Source organism: Rissa tridactyla, chromosome 8 (assembly GCF_028500815.1).
Source record: "Rissa tridactyla isolate bRisTri1 chromosome 8, bRisTri1.patW.cur.20221130, whole genome shotgun sequence".
Lineage (NCBI taxonomy): Eukaryota > Metazoa > Chordata > Aves > Charadriiformes > Laridae > Rissa > Rissa tridactyla.
The window spans coordinates 21,551,091-21,569,801 of NC_071473.1; the positions used below are offsets into that span (position 1 = coordinate 21,551,091).

General features: G+C 46.0%; 1 protein-coding gene across 8 annotated transcripts in view; it reads left to right on the plus strand.

Annotated features, from left to right (window-relative positions):
* Positions 1 to 18,483, plus strand: part of RASAL2 (RAS protein activator like 2) — a 189,562-nt gene extending 171,079 nt beyond the window's left edge. For 4 of the 8 annotated variants that reach the window (XM_054210813.1, XM_054210818.1, XM_054210816.1 and 1 more), the window contains exons 13-19: positions 2,210 to 2,409; positions 3,365 to 4,226; positions 8,621 to 8,755; positions 10,105 to 10,307; positions 10,793 to 10,880; positions 13,583 to 13,613; positions 15,697 to 18,483. In XM_054210813.1, coding sequence (XP_054066788.1) covers positions 2,210 to 2,409; positions 3,365 to 4,226; positions 8,621 to 8,755; positions 10,105 to 10,307; positions 10,793 to 10,880; positions 13,583 to 13,613; positions 15,697 to 15,839 — 1,662 coding nt within the window. In that variant the 3' untranslated portion in view covers positions 15,840 to 18,483. The remainder of the gene's footprint in view (positions 1 to 2,209; positions 2,410 to 3,364; positions 4,227 to 8,620; positions 8,756 to 10,104; positions 10,308 to 10,792; positions 10,881 to 13,582; positions 13,614 to 15,696) is intronic. The other 4 variants (XM_054210814.1, XM_054210811.1, XM_054210812.1 and 1 more) reach the window with 3 other exon arrangements.
* The last annotated feature ends 228 nt before the right edge of the window (positions 18,484 to 18,711 follow it).

Consider the following 18,711-nt stretch of genomic DNA (forward strand, 5'->3'; position numbering starts at 1 on the left):
AGGATGCCATGTAAAAACCTGATTGCACTCACAGTTTTATCCTGTAAAAAGCAAGATGCTTTTTGCTGTGGATTGTGCTGGGGTCATATGTGTTGTCCAGATTCTGTTCTGCTGATTGCAATAGATATCGCCAACAATAAGCATTGCTTCCATTTAGCTGTAGAAGGAGAAAAGGCAGTAGTTTGCTCTTCCTTACCTATGTGGCTTTGCAGGATCCAAAATCGTTAATACCTTGATAGCAGGATCCAAAATCATTAAAACCTTGAGAGCAAAGGTAGTTGAGAAGACCCAGAACAGCTGAGCTGTGAGTCTTTTTTTTTTTTTTTTTTTTTTTTTTTGCAAGTGCTTGGAACTGTTCCATATTTCAACTTTTAGAGGTGTGTTGTTTTGTCCGTATTCCATTTATATTATTCTTTCTTTTGAAGCTGGAGAGGTGAGATGAATTGCAATGCACTCTTAATGTTTTTATTGCTTTAAGGTTTGCCAAAATAGTTATTTGTTGGGTATCTGTTTTCTCGCAGTACATTATTTAAAACAGAAAACAAAAAAAAACCCCTGAGTTTGTTGCATCAGAGTAAATTGAAATGTCCTTGACTCAAAAAGGTGATATATATTAATCTTAGTTAATCTTAGTTTGATAGCAATATATGAGCTTGTTTTTCCGTTTCCCTCATACATGCACACCGTTGTATATTCAAAATGTCACAGGCAGGCAAGTCAGCTATAAAGACAATTCAGCAGCCTCAGGAAAACAGGCAAAGGGAGACTCAGAAGACCGGATCGTCCGTTTCTCCAAATGGGGGTACACCCACCAGTGCAGGGAACGCTGCCGTCTCCCTCCGAGCTGGTCAGACGTTAGGTCAAGAGAAACCCAGCTCCAGTCTTTAGAACTGCAAATGGATCTTCGGATGTGGTGTTAGTTACTGTGAGCTCCTCTCTGAATGCAGCGGGCATAAACGTCTTGGGCAGCGAGGAAAGGGAGGAGCCCGACCTGGATAAACCGTCACAGCAGATCTGCTTTGCCCTTTCTGTAGGTTAGGTGCATGGTTCTGTCCTAACAGGGCCTCGGGAGCTGGTACAGTGCTTTGCTAAAAAGAGAATTAAGGCGTAAGGTTACATTGCAGTACTGCTTTACTGTAGGTGATGACTGGGAAATGATGAGAGAAGTCACCTCAGAGGTTTTAATAGACACAGAAGTGCTGTACGAAAGCGCCTGTAAAGCGATCTTTCTCTGGAGCCAAACTGACTGAACACCTGCTTACAGGAAAAATAAGGATATCTTTGTAAAAAGCATTGTCTTCCTAGTGGAGTTTTACTTTCTTATAAACCTTCAGCACTTTCAACTTCTTCCGGCAGTCCTGAGAGCCTGAAGATGCCCTGTAGATGATAGAACCAGCAGTGACCCAAAGCGGAGAGAAAGATAAAGAGCCTGAATGAGCAGCCTTCCTTGCTGGAAGGTCAGCTGCTCTTATCCTAGGCCTGGGCAACACTGAGCTAACATGTAATTGAACAAGAAGCGACACATTTCATCCTAGGTTGATGTGATTATGTTGGGCCGAGGATCATTGATGTTTTCATGCAGTTATTTTTCACTTTTAGGTAGGGAAAAATGCCTTAGTTGTTGATAGCAGGGTGCTGCAGAAGATGGCATCAGCGTAGGATGCTAAAAGCAAAAGGCTTATGAAATGAAAACCTTCCCTCTCCCCATCTCCCTCAACCCTTGCGATTCTCTCATGATCCCCTGAATGCCGCATCCCCTTGTCTGTTGGCATGCATTTCCTTTACCACATGACACCCTTTGCCTGGAAAGTTCCCCCACTAGCTGAATCTGTAGTCTTGGAATGCCCTTTAATGATTAGATACCATAGTTTTCACTTTGACCTCACCCACCCTGGACTCAGTTCGCTTTGCATGATAGTTTTGCATTGGAATGGCAATAGTTTTGTTTTATTGAGCATGATTTTTATTTTTGTGGGTCAATCCTAATTTCTTTTCTATTTCCTTTTCTTTCCTCAATGTCTGCTGCACCCTGTTTCGTCTCCTCCATCCATCTCGTCGCCGTGGTTACGCTGCTCCGTAACACTGCATTACGGTCCTGGCACACCCGCACACAACCACCCACCCTCCTTCCTTCCACCTCCACCCCTCCGCCTCTGTGCATCGTTATCAAAAAAACTGGCGGATGTCGCGGTGCTTGTTGTCCAATTAGGGTGAAAATTCCTTCCTACAGGCGACCGTGGCAAAACTGGGACCTCTTCCTCGTATTCTTGCCGATATCACCAAATCAATGACCAACCCTACGCCAATACAGCAGCAGCTGAGGCGTTTCACTGAGCACAGCTCTAGTCCAAACGTCAGTGGCAGTCTCTCCTCAGGGCTTCAGAAGATATTTGAGGACCCCACTGATGGGTATGTAACAGCCAGAGCTCAAGGGAAGATGTGGGCTAAGGGGGTTGGTCGTCCTGTTGGAGTTGAGCGCACCGTCACCGGAGCTGTCTGCCCAGGCCAGCTGTAGGAGTGGGGAGCTTGGTCCTCTGTCACGGGCAATACACAGTCCCAGTAAGAGGTGCGCAAGGTGGCACTGGAGACCTGAAGCTTTTGACTTACCCAGGTCTGAAACGTGTCTCTAGGAGTCAGTGACTTCAGCCGCTAAAAACTGGTTTTGCAATTTACTGCCAGTCCGAGTGTTCGGACGCGTAGTCAGCCATAACATTTCCTTTTGGCTATCAGGCCACTTATTTACTACTAATGAAAAAACTAGGCTGTAGGTGGAACGTGTTACCAGTGGAACAGCAAAAATAGTTCCTCCTCTGTTTAGTGCAGCGTTTCTCACCCTGTAATAGCTGTTAAGCAAAAAGCTGTGACAGAAGTGCCAAAGAGCTTGGATGGTCTCAGAGTAGTTTCTGCGCTGTCAGGTACAAAGGCCAGTTTTGTCATGTGGAAACATCTGCGCTCTGAGCTTACGTATAGATCTACAGGAGCCTTCATGCAACTCCTGCGGCATCTTCAGACCCCTGAAATACATAACGCTGGCGAAGGGTTAAATGGGATCTGAAATGCTCCAAAGTCTCGCTGGAGACAGAAGTGTCTGAGGGGGAAGGGTTTGGTGGGAATGGTTTACATTTCACCTGTGAAAAAAAATAAAGATGAAGCACTTCTTGAATCAAACGTAATTCTCAAAGATAAGTGGTAATTAAGGAAGAGTGTGTTCTGACTTGAACACAAAAAGCTCATAAAAGGAAATCTGGTTCCTTGAAGCTTTCAGTTGGGGGGGAGGTTAAATGAGGTAGAAAGACTTCTCTGGGACAGATCTCTCAGCATCTTGGTTGCTTAAAAATTAACCAAATTCCTTTCCACTCCACAGTGACTTGCATAAGCTGAAGTCTCCAACCCAGGAAAATGTAGATGGATATTTTAGGGGCAAGACCTTACTGTTGGTTCAGCAGGCATCCACCCAGAGCATGACTTACTCAGATAAGGATGAAAGGGACAGCATCTTGCCCAATGGACGTAGCATCTCTCTCATGGACCTCCAGGATCCTCACACGGCTCACAGTGACCATGCTTCTATCATGCACGATGTGCCTTTGCGCTTGGCCGGCAGCCAGCTCTCCATCACCCAGGTGGCGAACATCAAACAGCTGTGGGAAACTCAGAGCACACCCCAGAGCGCTCCCCAGGTGAGGAGGCCTCTGCACCCGGCTTTAAACCAACAGGGCAGCCTCCAGCCTCTGTCGTTCCAGAACCCAGTTTACCATCTCAACAACCCAACCCCGCCGATGCCGAAGGCCTCTGTGGACTCCAGCCTGGAGAACCTGAGCACTGCCAGCTCCCGGAGCCGAAGCAACAGCGAAGACTTCAAACTCAGCGGACCCAGCAACAGCAGCATGGAGGACTTCACCAAGCGCAGCACGCAGAGTGAGGACTTCTCCCGGCGCCACGCGGTCCCAGACAAGCACGTCCCCATCGCGCTGCCCCGCCAGAACAGCAGCAGCCAAGCACAGATCCGCAAAATGGACCAAGCCGGGCTGGGCGCCAGGGCCAAAGCCCCACAGTCCTTGCCACACAGTGCTTCCCTGCGGAGCACAGGCAGCATGTCGGGAGTGTCGGGGGCCATGGTGGCTGAACCCCTTCAGAATGGGAGCCGGTCCCGGCAGCAGTCCTCGTCCTCTAGAGAGAGCCCTGTCCCAAAGGTGAGGGCAATTCAGAGGCAACAAACGCAGCAGGTAAGGAAAGCCTTTTTCCAGGCGCTTTCTGCTTTGATGTTTAGCTGATTGCTGCCGACCTTCAAAGCTTTTTGACCATTGAGTTGAATCAAGAGTACTGGCACTGAAGCAAATGGCCGGTAGCAAGTGTAAGGAGTAGTCATGCTTGTTACCCTTACAGGCTTGGCAAGCCTAGCTTACCTATTATTTTGCGATGATTTTGCACTAAATTTGGGGGGGGGGGGAAGTTTCCCATTTACTAAGGTAGCAGCAAGCCTGCTGAAAGAAACAAAACTTGAAAATTTCCCTGAATAAAAAACACAACCAAGAACAACAGAAGCAGCTTTGTTCCAAATCGTAGCTAAGATCACCACGTGAGACTGCATTTGCCCTGTGGTGCTAATTTAAAAGCACGGCTACCTAAAAACAGAGACATAAACAAAGATAAAATACCATAGAAAAACTGCTGCCAAAATAATAAATAAGTGCCGTTGTCTTAAGTGTGGAGAAATCTATATCTCACCATGATGCAACAATCTATTGCTGGTCCCCAAATAAATACTGCTTTTTCATTAATCATCCCAAACTATGAATAATGCAAACACTTTCTGGAAAGGAGAGCTTATATATACCAACACCTAATGCGCTTTATCAGTTGTTCATAGGCGACTGTAAATCAAGATTTTCCTGTCAAAAAGCCAGCATTCCTTTACCTTAAGGAAAAAAAAAAAAATCCTGTTGTGATTTGCTGTGTATGAAAATATTTTCCTGCATTAGTTTAATCTTAAAGAGAAAATGAGTATTTAAATGCTTGGCACTACAGTGAAGGTAGAAAATGTCTTGATCTGCAGGTCAGAGGGAAGGTGGTTGTTTGTAAGAATGTCACATTCGTGCATACAGATCAGCTGGGCAGGGTGAGGCTCTCAAAGGCAACACCTGCACTATTCTTTGGTGTTAAGTGGTTTCGTCTGTGGTCACTGTGAGGGTAAACATGGTCATGTTTGATTTACCTTACCTAGGATAGAAGGCTTTTTTTTTTTAGCTCCTGCTTTCCACAAGACCTTCTGGGAAGGATGCTTCTCTGCACACAGCCATGAGCGAGGACTTAGCTCCAGAAAGTTGCAGCCTCTGAGACTGCACCGTGCTGCTGGTGAAGTTACATCCACCAGGACCAGGAGGTTATGATCCTCCTTGCTGACATTGCCCTGTTGGCAAAAGCGCTGGTGAAATATGGTTATGCAGGGAGAAGGTTTTTGGCTCGTAAGGTAAAGCTGGCAGAAGAACTTAGTTGCCGGCGTGAGCTCCCACTCTGCCGAAGGTTTTACTGGTATCTCTGTTGCTGTAGCTTTCTTGGCAAACTCCTGAATGTTACAGTCGAAAGGAGGAAAACCTGGATGACGCCTGGGAACCCAGGAGCAATCAGGGCTTCAAAACTACTTTGATACCTCAATTTCATTAAAGTACAAGGAGGTCAGAAACACTGAATCACAAAGCAAAGCTTAATATGCCAAGTTAGTAATACCAAAAAAAGTAATTGTGTATTATTTGAAGTGTATATGTTTGTGTCCTCCTTTGGAGCCTGTGTTTTATATTTGGGCATAGAGGCGTTGATTGGTAAAGTATGTTGAATACAACTAAGCCTAGTGCGGAGGTGGTACAAAATGTTTAGGCCAGTAATAAGGATAAATTTGAAGGATAAACTCCCTTTGCAGTTTTCAGGCGTCCAGGGTGAACCTCTGTTGTATGATCTGCTGAGTTTTATTGTATGGTTCTGTGTAGTGTCCTGGCCAAAATCCACGGGGAGCTGGTGCCTTTCCTCAGGGCTTGTTCTGGGAAGCGCCTACACAAATACACAAAGAAGGCTTTACTTTGAAGGTGTTAGAGTAAGGAGGAGAAAGTACAGGTGGTGTGTCTCCAGTCTTTGTGCGTACACCTTACACGGGTGGCTTCTGTCCTGTGCGTATTTACAAGAAATGTTCAGTTAGCTGTTTGCAAAGCCCTGGCTCTTCTCATCTTAAATTGCTGGTTACCCAGCTGCCCCCAAGGAAATGCATTACCTTTGCTTGTTTAGCATCAAAGTGGCTGTCTCAGACTTGCCTCTTCTCCAGTGACTTTTTACGTTCAGCTTCATAGGCGCCTGCGACTACGACTGGCTTCAGGGCAGTCTCCTTCCCCTCTCTTGTAGGCGATGTGCGTCTACTTATTTTTCCACTCTACTTTCCATACTAATTGTTTCCCCTGGATTCGTTAGAGCACTTGCTTCTACTTTATTCAGAGAAATCAATTTGTTCTTTCCTTCCCCGCACTCTTGAGAAATGTCTTGAAGTGTGCCAAATCGAGTGGCCGTAATTTTTTTGAGGCAAATTCCATTGCATCCTTTTAATTGCAAATTGTGTTGTGGAATTCTGCTCTTATTTAAAAAAGAAAAAGAGAAAAGAGAAGTTTGGCATGTTCTTTCTGGGCTTGTTCTTTCTAGGCATGCTTTGTGGGCGTTATAATTATTAGACTCTGTTCTCTACAAGTCCCATTTGTTTCTGAATATAGAGCTAGGCCCTTTGTTTGCTGGGAGAGGTCACTTTTTGCCTTCCATTTCCATTTAGTAGGTAGGTGGGAACAGAAATGTCAGTGTGTTCCTCTGGAAGAGAAGCAAAGAGGGGAATTAATACACGTTCCTAGCAGGCTTTTTCTTTCCCCCCCCCTTTATTGGAGTATAACTCATAACCTATTAGCATGTGAAGCGCTTGCCATCCACTTGGTCTTTGTAGCCTTTCTCAGTTTGGCTGCTGAAAATATTCTGTCCTGCAGCTTGCGAGGTTGTTTGGCAAGGTTTGCTGCCGAGCGGCACTCAGTTACAAGGCTGGTGATGTAGTTTATAGTCACCCTTCTGCTGTCTTAGTCCTCCATAACTCCAATGAACGGTGACGCTGTTCATCCGTAGCTGTTCCTAATTCCTCCAGCAATTCCTGGAGCCAGTGTATTTACCTCCGAGAAGAGTCTGTTGGTGGCAGAGCCACACACAGTTCATAGTCGCCCTCTCCATGGCTGCCTCACAGCAAATGTCATCAAAAAAAAAAATCTAAGGAGCTTTGCTAAGCTGTCACACTGCACTTGAAGGGGGCTGTTAGCCTTTCTGCTGTGAAGGCTTCCTTCTAGAAAAAAGGCCTCTGCCTAAATCCAGGGGTTTTTGCCTAATTCCTACTCCTTTCTTTTGCCTTTATACCCCTCGCTGAGCCGTCTTCCAGTGCCGGAGTCTTCATCGCTGCTCGGGACAGCCGAGCCCGTTGCAGGCAGATCCTCTGGCCAGAGCTGGATGCGTGCAGCGCGCACCAGCCCTGTTCTCCTGAGCAAGGGAAACAGGAATGGAGGTTGACATTACCTCTCACCTGACTCATGTCAAAGAAGCTGTTGCTCCCCCGTGAAGAGCTCCTCGCTGGATCTGAGACTTTGGTGTCCCCCTGCCATGGAGCACATTTCGCTTTGGTGCCATAGTGGAACGAGGCAGTGAGCTGAAGAGCTGCTTGAGCACAAAAAGAAGCTAAAGTTGGGGTGGGGAGGGGGGGAAGTCGATATTTCGCATTTCTCAAAAAGTTAAGACAGTGTTGCTCTTTCAGGGGTAATTATGCTAATTCCTGTGCTTATAAACTTGTCTTTGTCCATGAAAATTGCTTGGAATTTGTAGCAAGCTGTTATTTTCCCCAGCCAGCAGAGAGTTTCTTGTTTCTTTTCTTGGCTTCCTTTTCGGATTCCCTTAAAGAGGATAGCCTCCGATGATATTTTACAGTTCTCCTAGGAAGCACTGCTGGCTATGATTCCTTTCACAGCCTTGTCTGAGCATATATGCTACCATAGACCATCTAGATCTGATAGGCACTATGGTGATAACGTTACACCTTTTTGCCGCTGTTAAGTGCTGCTGTGCTGTCTCGTATCCAAGCCGTGCAGCCCTGTGCTCCATTGCAAAGTCTGTCTGCAGCCTGGCTGAGAAACCCGTGCCCAAGTTAAGCTCTTCAATACTCAAAAAAAAAAAAAAACCCCAATCTGTCTTACCTGGACAGGGTGCAAACAAAACTTTGTCGCTCTGTTTTCTTTGTGAGAGAAATCACAGGTCGAGAAAGCCTTACTGACAATCTGGCAAAGGGGAAATGTGGATGTGAGCAGGATTTGGAAACAAGAGCTTTCCCAGAGAGAAGCTCACTTAGAGAGGAAGAAAAATGTCTCAAGTGCATTGGTTTTAGAGAGACTCGAGTGCTGTGGGTCCAAGTCAAGGGAGGATGAAGTAGCTCTGCAAGAGAGGTTTTGGGGATCCTTTGAGACCGATAGATTCATGGTTGTTTTCCTCATCCAAATAAACTGGATTTTAGAGCTGATTTGTATGTAGTTTCTGTGAAAAATGCTTACAGGCATCTCTGCTCCAGGTTCAGTCGCCCGTGGACTCAGCCACAATGTCACCAGTGGAAAGGACAGCTGCGTGGGTTCTCAATAACGGACAGTATGAAGAAGTGGAGGAGGACACAGAGCAGAATCCAGACGAAGTCAAGCATGCTGAGAAGGTAGATTTTATTCTGTATGCAGCGGACTTGAGGGCACTCAGTGAGTCCTGTCCACTCCACTGCCGAATCCAGAACAGAGCAGCTTTCGGGTGCTGCTTTGACAAGAGTCATGCTTCCAAACACAGGTTGTATCGGCATAAGTTGCCGCTCTGCATACTGTCACACAGATGTGTAGTACAGTACCTCATACTGTAGATTAACGCACGTACAGGCTGTAGCATGTCAAATGGGTGCAGATTGACATAGCTGAGAATTTGTACATTTACAGGCTGGTATTCGGCACTGATGTGCGTCATGAGTCACACTGCCTAAGTGTACTAGATCCTGCTCAAGTCATTATTTTTTACGACAACACTATAGCTACAGCATACTGCCATTTTTCTATGCATGCAAAACTTTTCAGTGATCATTAAACACCATTTTAAAAAAATTGCGATTGTTAACCTGACTAAGTGTAGCTTAAGATATGCTAACTGATCGTACAAGGCCCCGTAAATGCAACTCAGTAGTTGCATTCAAATTTTGTCTTGGACTTCACCTGGGGCAAATGCCTGTCATTTAGGTAGTACAGTGTTTCTGGGCTACACAGACGTCCATGTCTGTTTTGTTAAAGCATATTTATTTTCAGGAGTAGATACCAGTTTTCCAAATTCAGTTACGTCTATATGCCGCTATGGTGATGAAATTTAGTAAGAGGTTTGGTATTTTGAGAAGGCAGGGAACGAGGAGGAGAACATTTGGTGGACAAGAAGCAGGAACATAGGATTATTAGGAAAGGTGAATGAAGCCCAAACTAAGTGGGATGTGTTGAGATTCCTTGCACTATTGCAGAAGTGATTGTCCACAGAGATGGTAAGTAGAAGAACAAGACCTCAGCCAAGTAAAATTCAGGCTCTATATTGTAGTGAATGATTTGCTCTGTCTTCACACGTGGTTTCATGCCTCGATTAGGTCTTGAAGAATAAACTATTTGGGTCCCATACTGGTCCCCTGGGTCCCCAGGACACTTCTACAGTTGAGCGCTATTAGCAGCTTCTGTCTGGGAACTGCTTGAGTCTGGAGTAACTGGGGATGTTACCGGTGAGGGCTGAGGAGCCATGTCAGAGCCCTCTGCTTAAATTGTGCTGCAGAATGACATCCTGCAGTGGGGGAATAGCTTCATTCTCACTGGGACCCTACGTGCTCCTTGTCTGTGCTTGCCCACAGTTGTTTGCTTGTCATTTCCTTCACATCTATTAATTTATTTCTCATGAAAAAGACAATGCCCTTCTCTGAACAGCAGCAGAAAATTACAATGATCTGATCTCTTCCTTCTCCCTTTGCATCTGATTCTTTCCTTCCACCTGCAGTATGAACAAGAAATAGCGAAGCTGAAGGAGCGCCTGAAGGTGTCAAGTCGCCGGTTGGAGGAGTATGAGCGGCGGCTCCTGGTGCAAGAGCAGCAAATGCAGAAGCTGCTGATGGAGTACAAGTCTAGGCTGGAAGACAGTGAGGAGAGACTGCGCAGGCAACAGGAGGAGAAGGACAGCCAGATGAAAAGTATCATCAGCAGGTGAGGCTTTAGGAAGTTTGGGACTGTGTAGGTCCAGAAGCTCCCCTGGGTCACACGTTCTCTTTGACACTAGAGAAGGTAGTTGCTCCTTGATATCTCTGGACTGATATTATCCTGCCTTAGAGATGAAGAAACTGAGATGCCGGTGTAGAAACTTGCCTCGGATTTCCAGGAGGGTGAAGGAAAAGATGCAGGAATTTTTAACCCTGGTTTCTGTTGTACTTATAACAGGTCTTTTTGCTTTGTTTGGAATCTGTACTCAAGGCAGCAGCTTTTCAGGCAGTTGCATTTTTGGCAATGTCCATTTTGAGAATAACAAGGTTAGGCAATCGGGAGTGTTAGATGGATAGATAAGCTTTTCCGAGCGCAGCGGAATTCTTCTCTTGCCAGGACAATCAGAGAAGTGAAATGAACAGGCCAGAGTACCTGAAACACTCTGGAACAGTATTAAACTGTCCTGATTTGTACCTCTTTTTGCTCATCAGACTCATGGCAGTTGAAGAGGAGCTGAAGAAGGATCATGCAGAGATGCAAGCTGTCATCGATGCAAAGCAGAAAATTATTGATGCGCAGGTAAGGAGCTCAGGATCTCCAAACCCCAAGTGTTCTGTGTGTAGAACCCATTATTTTCCCCTATCCTCCTGCCCCGACATTGTTCTCTAGCACCCAAGCCAGCATTGGCCCATGGTGTTGTACGTGTGACTTACTGCCTTCTAGGAGAGAATTGGGTTTTTTAACGGTAAAGACTGTACTGTCAGACACTGGGCTTTGAGGAAGCCTGACAATAAATCACAGGACTGACTGCTTCTCCAAAACATTTTCTTCTCCATGAGATCCCAAGGCGGTAAAGGAATAGTGGTGTATTGTACAGACATTGTTCTGAGTGGGAAGTCTGGAAAAGCTGTGCTTCATACCAGCATAGTTTAACGGCCATGTGCATGCATCTCAGCTATGCAAGCTAAAAGCACGGCTTCGAACATTTGAGTCAAGAAAAGAGAATGCTTGCAATGGAGCGTTGCCCTGTATAATGTCCTGTGTGGCATTTCACCCCATCTGACTGTCCACGTCGGTCCTGGAGAAATGCCCATTTTGCCACAAACCTGCGGTGCTTGCCTCAGTCAACACGTTAGTGGTGGAAAGCGGGACCCAGTGGGCAATGCATGCAGGGGTGTTGTGTGGGATCGTTTCAGCTGTTCTTCTGTGTCTGTGCTGATCGCTGATCCCAGAGAGCAAAGCTTGTACCACAGAACCTGAGACTGGTTTGATATCTGCCTGCCGTGTTATGTTTGTGATACTTGCATTTGGAGGGCATCCTTCCTGCTTCTGGGCTTTTTGGTAGTCCCAACTGTAAACTTTCCTTAATAGATAATCTCAAGATGACCTGTTTGAGGAATGACCCAAGCTATTTCAGAAAGTTGTTTCCCTTCATAAAGAGCTGGGTGGGGGGGAGCCTCAGTTGAACCTTGTTAAAGACGGTACTGGTGTATTAGGACACAGGCAGAAGTGAGCACAAACGGTCACACCCTGGCCATTTTTTTTCCTGTTGAATGGCCAGCGATGATAGAAATGTTTCAGCTCACATGGAACTGTAGGGGAAATACAAAGTAGAAAAAAAAAAAAGTGGTTTTAAAAGCCTGGTAACATTAGGAGCATATTTCTGGCAGATTTCTTTCTGATAGCTTGAAAAGTTGTGGTTTTCCTGCTGTCTCTGCCCGTTTTCCCACAGTTCTTCAGAAAGACTGTTCGTGGAAGTTGGGTTTTTGGATCTGTGCCATCTAATCTGAATAAATCACTTGTGTACAATAATATGGCACTTCCGTTACCTAGCCTTGCAGAACAAAAAGAAACCCCTGCTGGAATTACAGCATATATAGTTCCTAGCTATTGTGCAAGATGCTCTACAAGGAGACACCAGTGTAGTCGCCTTTTCTAGATGCAGCTCAAGATTAAGTCCTTTCTGTGAGGACTTGCACTCAAAATGCAAAGTGGGAGAGTGCAGTGCTAGAGAATGGACTGGCATGTAGTCAGTCACCGTATTTTTGTTTTTATTTTCTTGGTGCTGGGGGAACAGTACGGCAGCCTCTGGTCTGATCAAGGAGTATGGCAAGTGGCAGCTGGAGTAGAATTTGAACGTGCTGGGCCATTTTTCATTGATGGGCACAGTCGGGGCATCTTGCTGTTCTGTTACACACTGATGGAATGACAGCTCATCCAAAGAGCAGCCTGGTTTTTGAAGGAGATGCTGCCTTTTTCATCTGCCTCGAGAAGGTGAAAGGGGCACTGAGAACCCTCATAAAAAGTGATTTGGGGAGGCAAGGATTTGAGAGATTGTGACTTGAATAAGAAATTTGCCCTTCCCTTTGTTACCTGTCCATGCCAGTAGGCTCTCAGGCTCGCTGTGAGGTTATGGACCAGCAAGGCGGAGGGTGGACCAGTCTCATCCCTCAGGGTGGCAGAGGGGAACTGCTGCTCACTTGTGAAAGCTTCAAACCCTCAGGGCTGGAAAGGGGTGGTCCTTGATTACACTTGGTCGAACGATGCATTGTTTATCACCTGCAACAGAAATTGTTGAAAAAAACAGCAGCAAAACAGTGGCATTGGTGATTCTTTTTTGAATCGGACACCTTTTTCTTTTCAAGTGCTGTTAGCTGCTTGGGCAAGCAAGGTCATCAGCGAACCTTAACTGCTTCAGTGTCAACCAGTTCACGGAGGGAGCTTAGTTCTCACTGCCCTTTCGTGGGTGCCTGAGCAGCAGAGGAAACCGATGAAAGATTCAGAACAGACACACCAGAGGAGGCCAAATGTTCGCTGGGTTCTGTAGCAATCCCTTTAAGTTGCACTTGGAAGATTTTTCTTAGTCTGTGATTCATTTGGCAAAGGGCTATAGCAGTGGCTAGAAAAGAAAAGGTCTTTTTTTATGTGAGAGGGATGGAGTGGAGTTGGGACCTTGTTCATCACACCTGTTTGAAGGGTTTAAACAGCTGCTAGGGAGCAGCAGTAACTGGGCTTCATGTGCTTAGTTACGTCACCACCAGACGCTTTTCAGGATTTGCTCTTTTGCCCTGTGGTGAGGTGCAGCACCCAGTACCGTGCCAACCCACCAGGACAGCCGCCTTCTCGGGGCACGTGTGCCCTGTGGTTCCAGAGACCGCCTCTGGATCCCCGCCGGAGCAGGGGCTAGGTCTGGCTAAACTCTCTCCTTGGAGCAGCGGAGCTGCAAAGAGTACTGGCCCAGTTGCTATTGCAAGTGACATCTCCGCTGTGTTAAATTACAGGTCATAAATGGGGATGAGATAATTCAAACAGGCAAGTAAACCCAATCAGTTCTCTAGCTGAGCAGTACCCGGTCCTGGCCCAGCGCGCTGCCCTCCTACCCATTCCAGCTCCTCCCACTCCCTGCGCCCAATTCCTGCGTGTTAGAGACACCTTTGCTAGACTGTATTTTCCTCTGAGTGAGACGATGCCTCCACTCACCAAGCGCATGCTGTTAAGATTGATTTTCCCAGCGTAGATTTCCAGCTGTTTTGCAAACTGGCGTAGTGAGCGCTCGTCAGTGCCAGGGAATAACCAGCCTTTACATTTTTAACTCTTTGGAAAGCCATCTTCTTTGGAAAGAAATTTTAATTTTAAATTATATATTCCGGGTGAAATTTAGTTGGAGGAGGAGGAGCTTTAACTTGCTGAAGAACCCATTTCCGCTGAGGCAGCGGTGTTTTGCAGGAGTTATTCAACATGGGAGGAAAGGCTAAGCCTGTAACTCCTCCGTTGTCCCTTCTCCTTACTTGCGTTGACTGGATCGGGGCAAGTGCTAGAGCAGGCTACAGCCTGCCTCGCTGTTTGTTGATTTCTGATGCCTCCTCCTCCTCCCTCTGCTCTGCTGTGCAGAGCTCGGTCTCTTTGGGGGCTGTCATACAAGCACTGCTTCAGTTCTGCTTTGTTTTTGCACCCTAACACTTACCCCTGGGGGGAAAGCCCGGAGAAAAGCAAACGTTACTGGATTACCGATGTACCACGCAGCTGATGTGCTGGGATCAAAATCTCAAGGGGCTGTTGTAGCACGTAGGTCTCCTGAGCAGTGTGTCTCAACTATCCCTTCATGTTTGTGCCTCCTGTGCATCATTTTTCCTTCCATTTTGTTTCTCAGTGGGCTGGACCGGGAAGAGTTCCTGCATGCAGCTTTTTTCATTCAAGTTAAAATAGACATTTTTCCTTCTCAAAGAAAAAAAGCCAATCAGCTGGTAGCACGGAGAACATATTTACCTTTTGCCGTCTCTGTTGCTGCTTTCTGTGGCTGCCTTTTTTTTTTTTTTTGAGGGAAGATGAAAATTGTCATTTCTAATTGTGCCACCAACTTTTTGGCTTGACCCTCCAGTGCTTTCTCCCACTGCAGATATTCTAGCTGTTAGTAGGCTGGGTTTTGTTGAGGGTTTTTTTTTTTTTTAGTTTGTTTTTTTTTTTTTTCATAAATTTGAGTACACATCCTTTAGCTTTCTGCTAAAAAGTGGAGGCTAGCACTTTCTGTGCCACAAGAATCAAAACAGGGATGTGGGGACCCCTGGACTCGACGGAGCCCGGGAGCCCCTCTGAGCTGGAATGGGTCTAGGAGCAGCGTGTTCAGTGTTTGTTCTTTGTGTTCTGTCGATGGCATCTCCCCCTCCACCCACACTGCCCTCTCCCCCTTCACCTCAAATAACCCCTTAGTTGTAGCTTTTGGCTGCTTCTTCTCTATGTTGCTGTTGCACCCTCACTCCTGCTGGTGACTGCAGGCTGCCATTATCTGCTTTTTTTTTATTTATTTATTTATTTCAAGCATACCATGAATTTATTCTGAGCACACTCCATCCACAATACAGAGACAATGGCCGTTAGATACCACTTGCACATTTCTCTGCCAGATGAAACCTCCACCACTTTTATTTTCTGCTGCCTGTTTCTGTTTTTCTAACATATTTAAAAAAAAAAAATTAAATTGGCTATTGTTGTTATTAACACCAACATCCCTCACCCCCCCTCCCCCCCACCCCCCATGGCAAAATACTGCATTTCCATCTGCCTCAGCTGGAGGCTGTCTGGATAAAGCCACTGTGACCGGCTCAATTCACCAGTGGAATTTTGATTCACTGTCACCTTCCATCACGCAAAAAGCCCAGGAGGGCCAGACCGGCCCGCGAAAAGACCTTGGCACACAGGGGCCGCGTTACCCCAAGAAAACAGAAAGAGGCAGACATCCCATCTTCCCAGAGAATGTTAGCCAAGCTGCCTCTGCCTAGAAATCATCCGAAGACACTGTCACGGCCCCGGGTCCTGGAAGTTCCCCATAAAGCAGGCTTGCGGGGCAAAGGCATTTCATTTGTGAAGGAGCTCTGACTTTGCGGGGTGTCTGTTGCAGGAGAAGCGGATCGTGTCCCTGGACTCTGCCAACACGCGGCTGATGAGTGCCCTGACGCAGGTGAAGGAGCGCTACAGCATGCAAGTCCGCAATGGCATCTCCCCCACCAATCCCACCAAGCTTTCCATCACGGAGAATGGTGAATTCAAAAACAGCAGCTGCTAACTGGGCAGATGCTGCCGGCCGTCTCCCCAGGAGAAGGGCAAGAGGGAGCAGACTCGAGAAACCTTCAAAATAGCCCCCCCTTCCCCTTACAGGTTTACATAATGCTGCTAATAAAACGGAAAAAGAGAAAGAAGAACTCTGAAAGGTGGGCTGTAATTCCCCGCTCAAGGCCAGGAGAACCGGGCTCCCGAGAACAAGTCCTTCCATATCACTGTGTAAATAGAGGGAGCTCTTGGGTCATGTACAGAAAATGCCGATGTAATATACCAAAAGGAAGTGAATACTGTAGATTTTTTTAATTATTGCTATTTTTATTATTATTATTTTTTTTCTCTTGTTGAAAGCACTGCAGTCCTTGGAGGAGGAAGAGGGGAGTGTGAGTGCATGTGTGTTGTGGGTGAGAGAGAGAGATGAGCAGTGGGTTACGTTAGACAGCAGCTGGGTCTATCGGGCTGGCTGACACAACTACACGAGTGGAGTGAAATAGTAGTGAAGTGAATTCTATAAGAAAATTCATCTGCTGGTTTTATTCCCCTCTTCTCTAGCTCTTCTTAAGCCGAATGCAAACTTGATAGCAAACATTTTAGCAAGAAAATTGGCTCTTGCTGGATCCTGTACCTACTTTCAGTAGGACTCCGGCAAAGAATTGTCAGTCTTTTTGAACAAGATGAAAACTTGGAGCAGCAAGCTTCTTTCCTTGCGTTTGCACACAGTCAGGATTCCCATCAAACAGGCAGAGGGAATCTGCAGTTTTTCAAGGTAGGATTCTTTCTTTTTTTTACCCCAGTTCTAATGCAGTTTTATATTTTCTGTTTTGAGAATTTACAGACCTGTAAATACTTTTTTTTAAAAAAAATTTCTATCCGATCCCCACTTTATGCACCACGGAGTGGCACCCTGAATTCGTTCTCTGCGCTCCATCAGGAACAGTCAGGTTAACGCTCTGAGGAAAGGGCTAACCCAAGGGTGCCCGTGCCCAGCAAAGGAGACTTCCGTATGCAAAATTTCCTTTTTTTTCCTAGAGGATTTCTGTAGTTTAACTCTTGTTCAGTTTCACTGTTTCAGCCGTTAGCTTAGCCAGTCTAGTTCCAGTGAAAGATGCTTCTGCACGTTTGTGTTAAAAGCTCTTCCATTTTCCCTGAAATTCGCCTTTCTCTGGATACTTCAGAGGGGTTTTTTTGAAGTTCTGTACACACCAGTTTTTCCTCAAGGAGTTTTGACTAAGCTTTCATCTCCAATTACTTTCAGTTGCATTTCATAAAAGCGTACTTACAGGCTGTATGTGAGTGCGTATATCATTACAAGGTGACCTTCTCATGGAAGATAACAACATTCACAAACTGTAAAAGATTAACAATAAATGACACAGTATTGTCGATTCTCATGATTTCATCAAATGCCACGATATTTAGTCTGGGGTGGGTTTTTTTGGTTTTTTTGTTTTTTTTTTTTTTTTAATCCCCAAATTCTACACTCAAGTAATAATGTGTGAATCTTCACTTTCACTTTTTGGTATATGTTTCTAGCCCCCAAATCCTCAAAGTAAATAAAGTTATTGCAACAGGAATTTAAATTTCGAATTCCAGATGTAGACTAATAACAGCGAGCGTGATTAACCGTTCAGACTAGTTATGGAAATTAGAAATTGGAAAAGCTGACTTCAAAACAAGACAAAACCTGGCGAGGGTGCCTCGGTGTGGGGTGCGTTTAGCAAACGGTTCAGGCTGCAGCTAGGAACGAGTTAATGGGGTGGCTGTGGGGGTACCTGCCTGGAATCGTACGGCCTGTGATACAGAGGTCAGAGATGATGATGCCATCGCCCTCTCTGGCCTTCGTTTCTGAAGCTCTAAAATCCTACTGCGTTAAAAATGTAGGATTTTCTAAGCCAATTTCTTGACCTCCTGAAAGTGACCTGTGTTGCCTTCAAGGTGAAGGACTGGCAATACTGAGAACCCAAGTTCAGTGTTTGTTGTCCAGTTTGTTTGCTCTTTGGAAATGAACCAACCTCACCTCTGTGGGCAAACGCAGCTTGTGACAGAGCGCAGTATGTTGACAGTTCCACCTGACTACTGTGTTACAGCACTGCCGCGCAAAGTCACCACACAAGCGTGTTACATTCCCAGCTGTGCATAAATGCGGAGGCCGCATCTCCTGCTCTGTAGGGCGCATAAGAAAAACGTGTACGAATCTCTCTTAGCAAGGCCTTGGCTGTTAATGTACTACATCTAGAGGAGAGCTGTCTGCAGCGAGCTGAGTTTTATATTTAATGCTTAATCCTTTCAGATCAAAGCTTCTGTGGCTGCTCGACTGTGGCTTGGTACTACAGGCCAAGGAGCATCCCTGTCTTGTTCTTGGTGATCCACAGCCAAGTCAGCGCGCTCTGACGCACCTGGGGTTGTGCTCTGCGTGTGCTCGCTAGTGGTTTCTCTTCTGTACTTTCCAAACCGTCTTCCAGCTCTGGGACATTGCTGACCTCTGATATTTTCTTCCTCAAACTGTGCCTTTAAGTTCCTTCCTCTTTCCTTCTTCCTTCATGCACCACGGCCGTAGGCAGCCTATCGAGTTTGTATTAATCCCTCTTGTGAGCAGCTCTCTCTTACAAGAAACCTTGTATAAAAAAAACCCAAACTTACAATCCCCTTTTTGTTGAGTGTTTTTGTGCGATCTGCATCTCCCCTCTGCTGTGTACTGTAATTACACAGCTCCATCGTGGGGAATTCGCTCACAAAAAGTAGCCTTTTCAGATGGGCATGTGCATTGCTCACTTAATAAGCAATGCAAGATGCGAGACCGAGCGGTCGTAGGAATACACTGACTAGAACAAGGCAGGAGCAGGTAGGTCATTCTGCT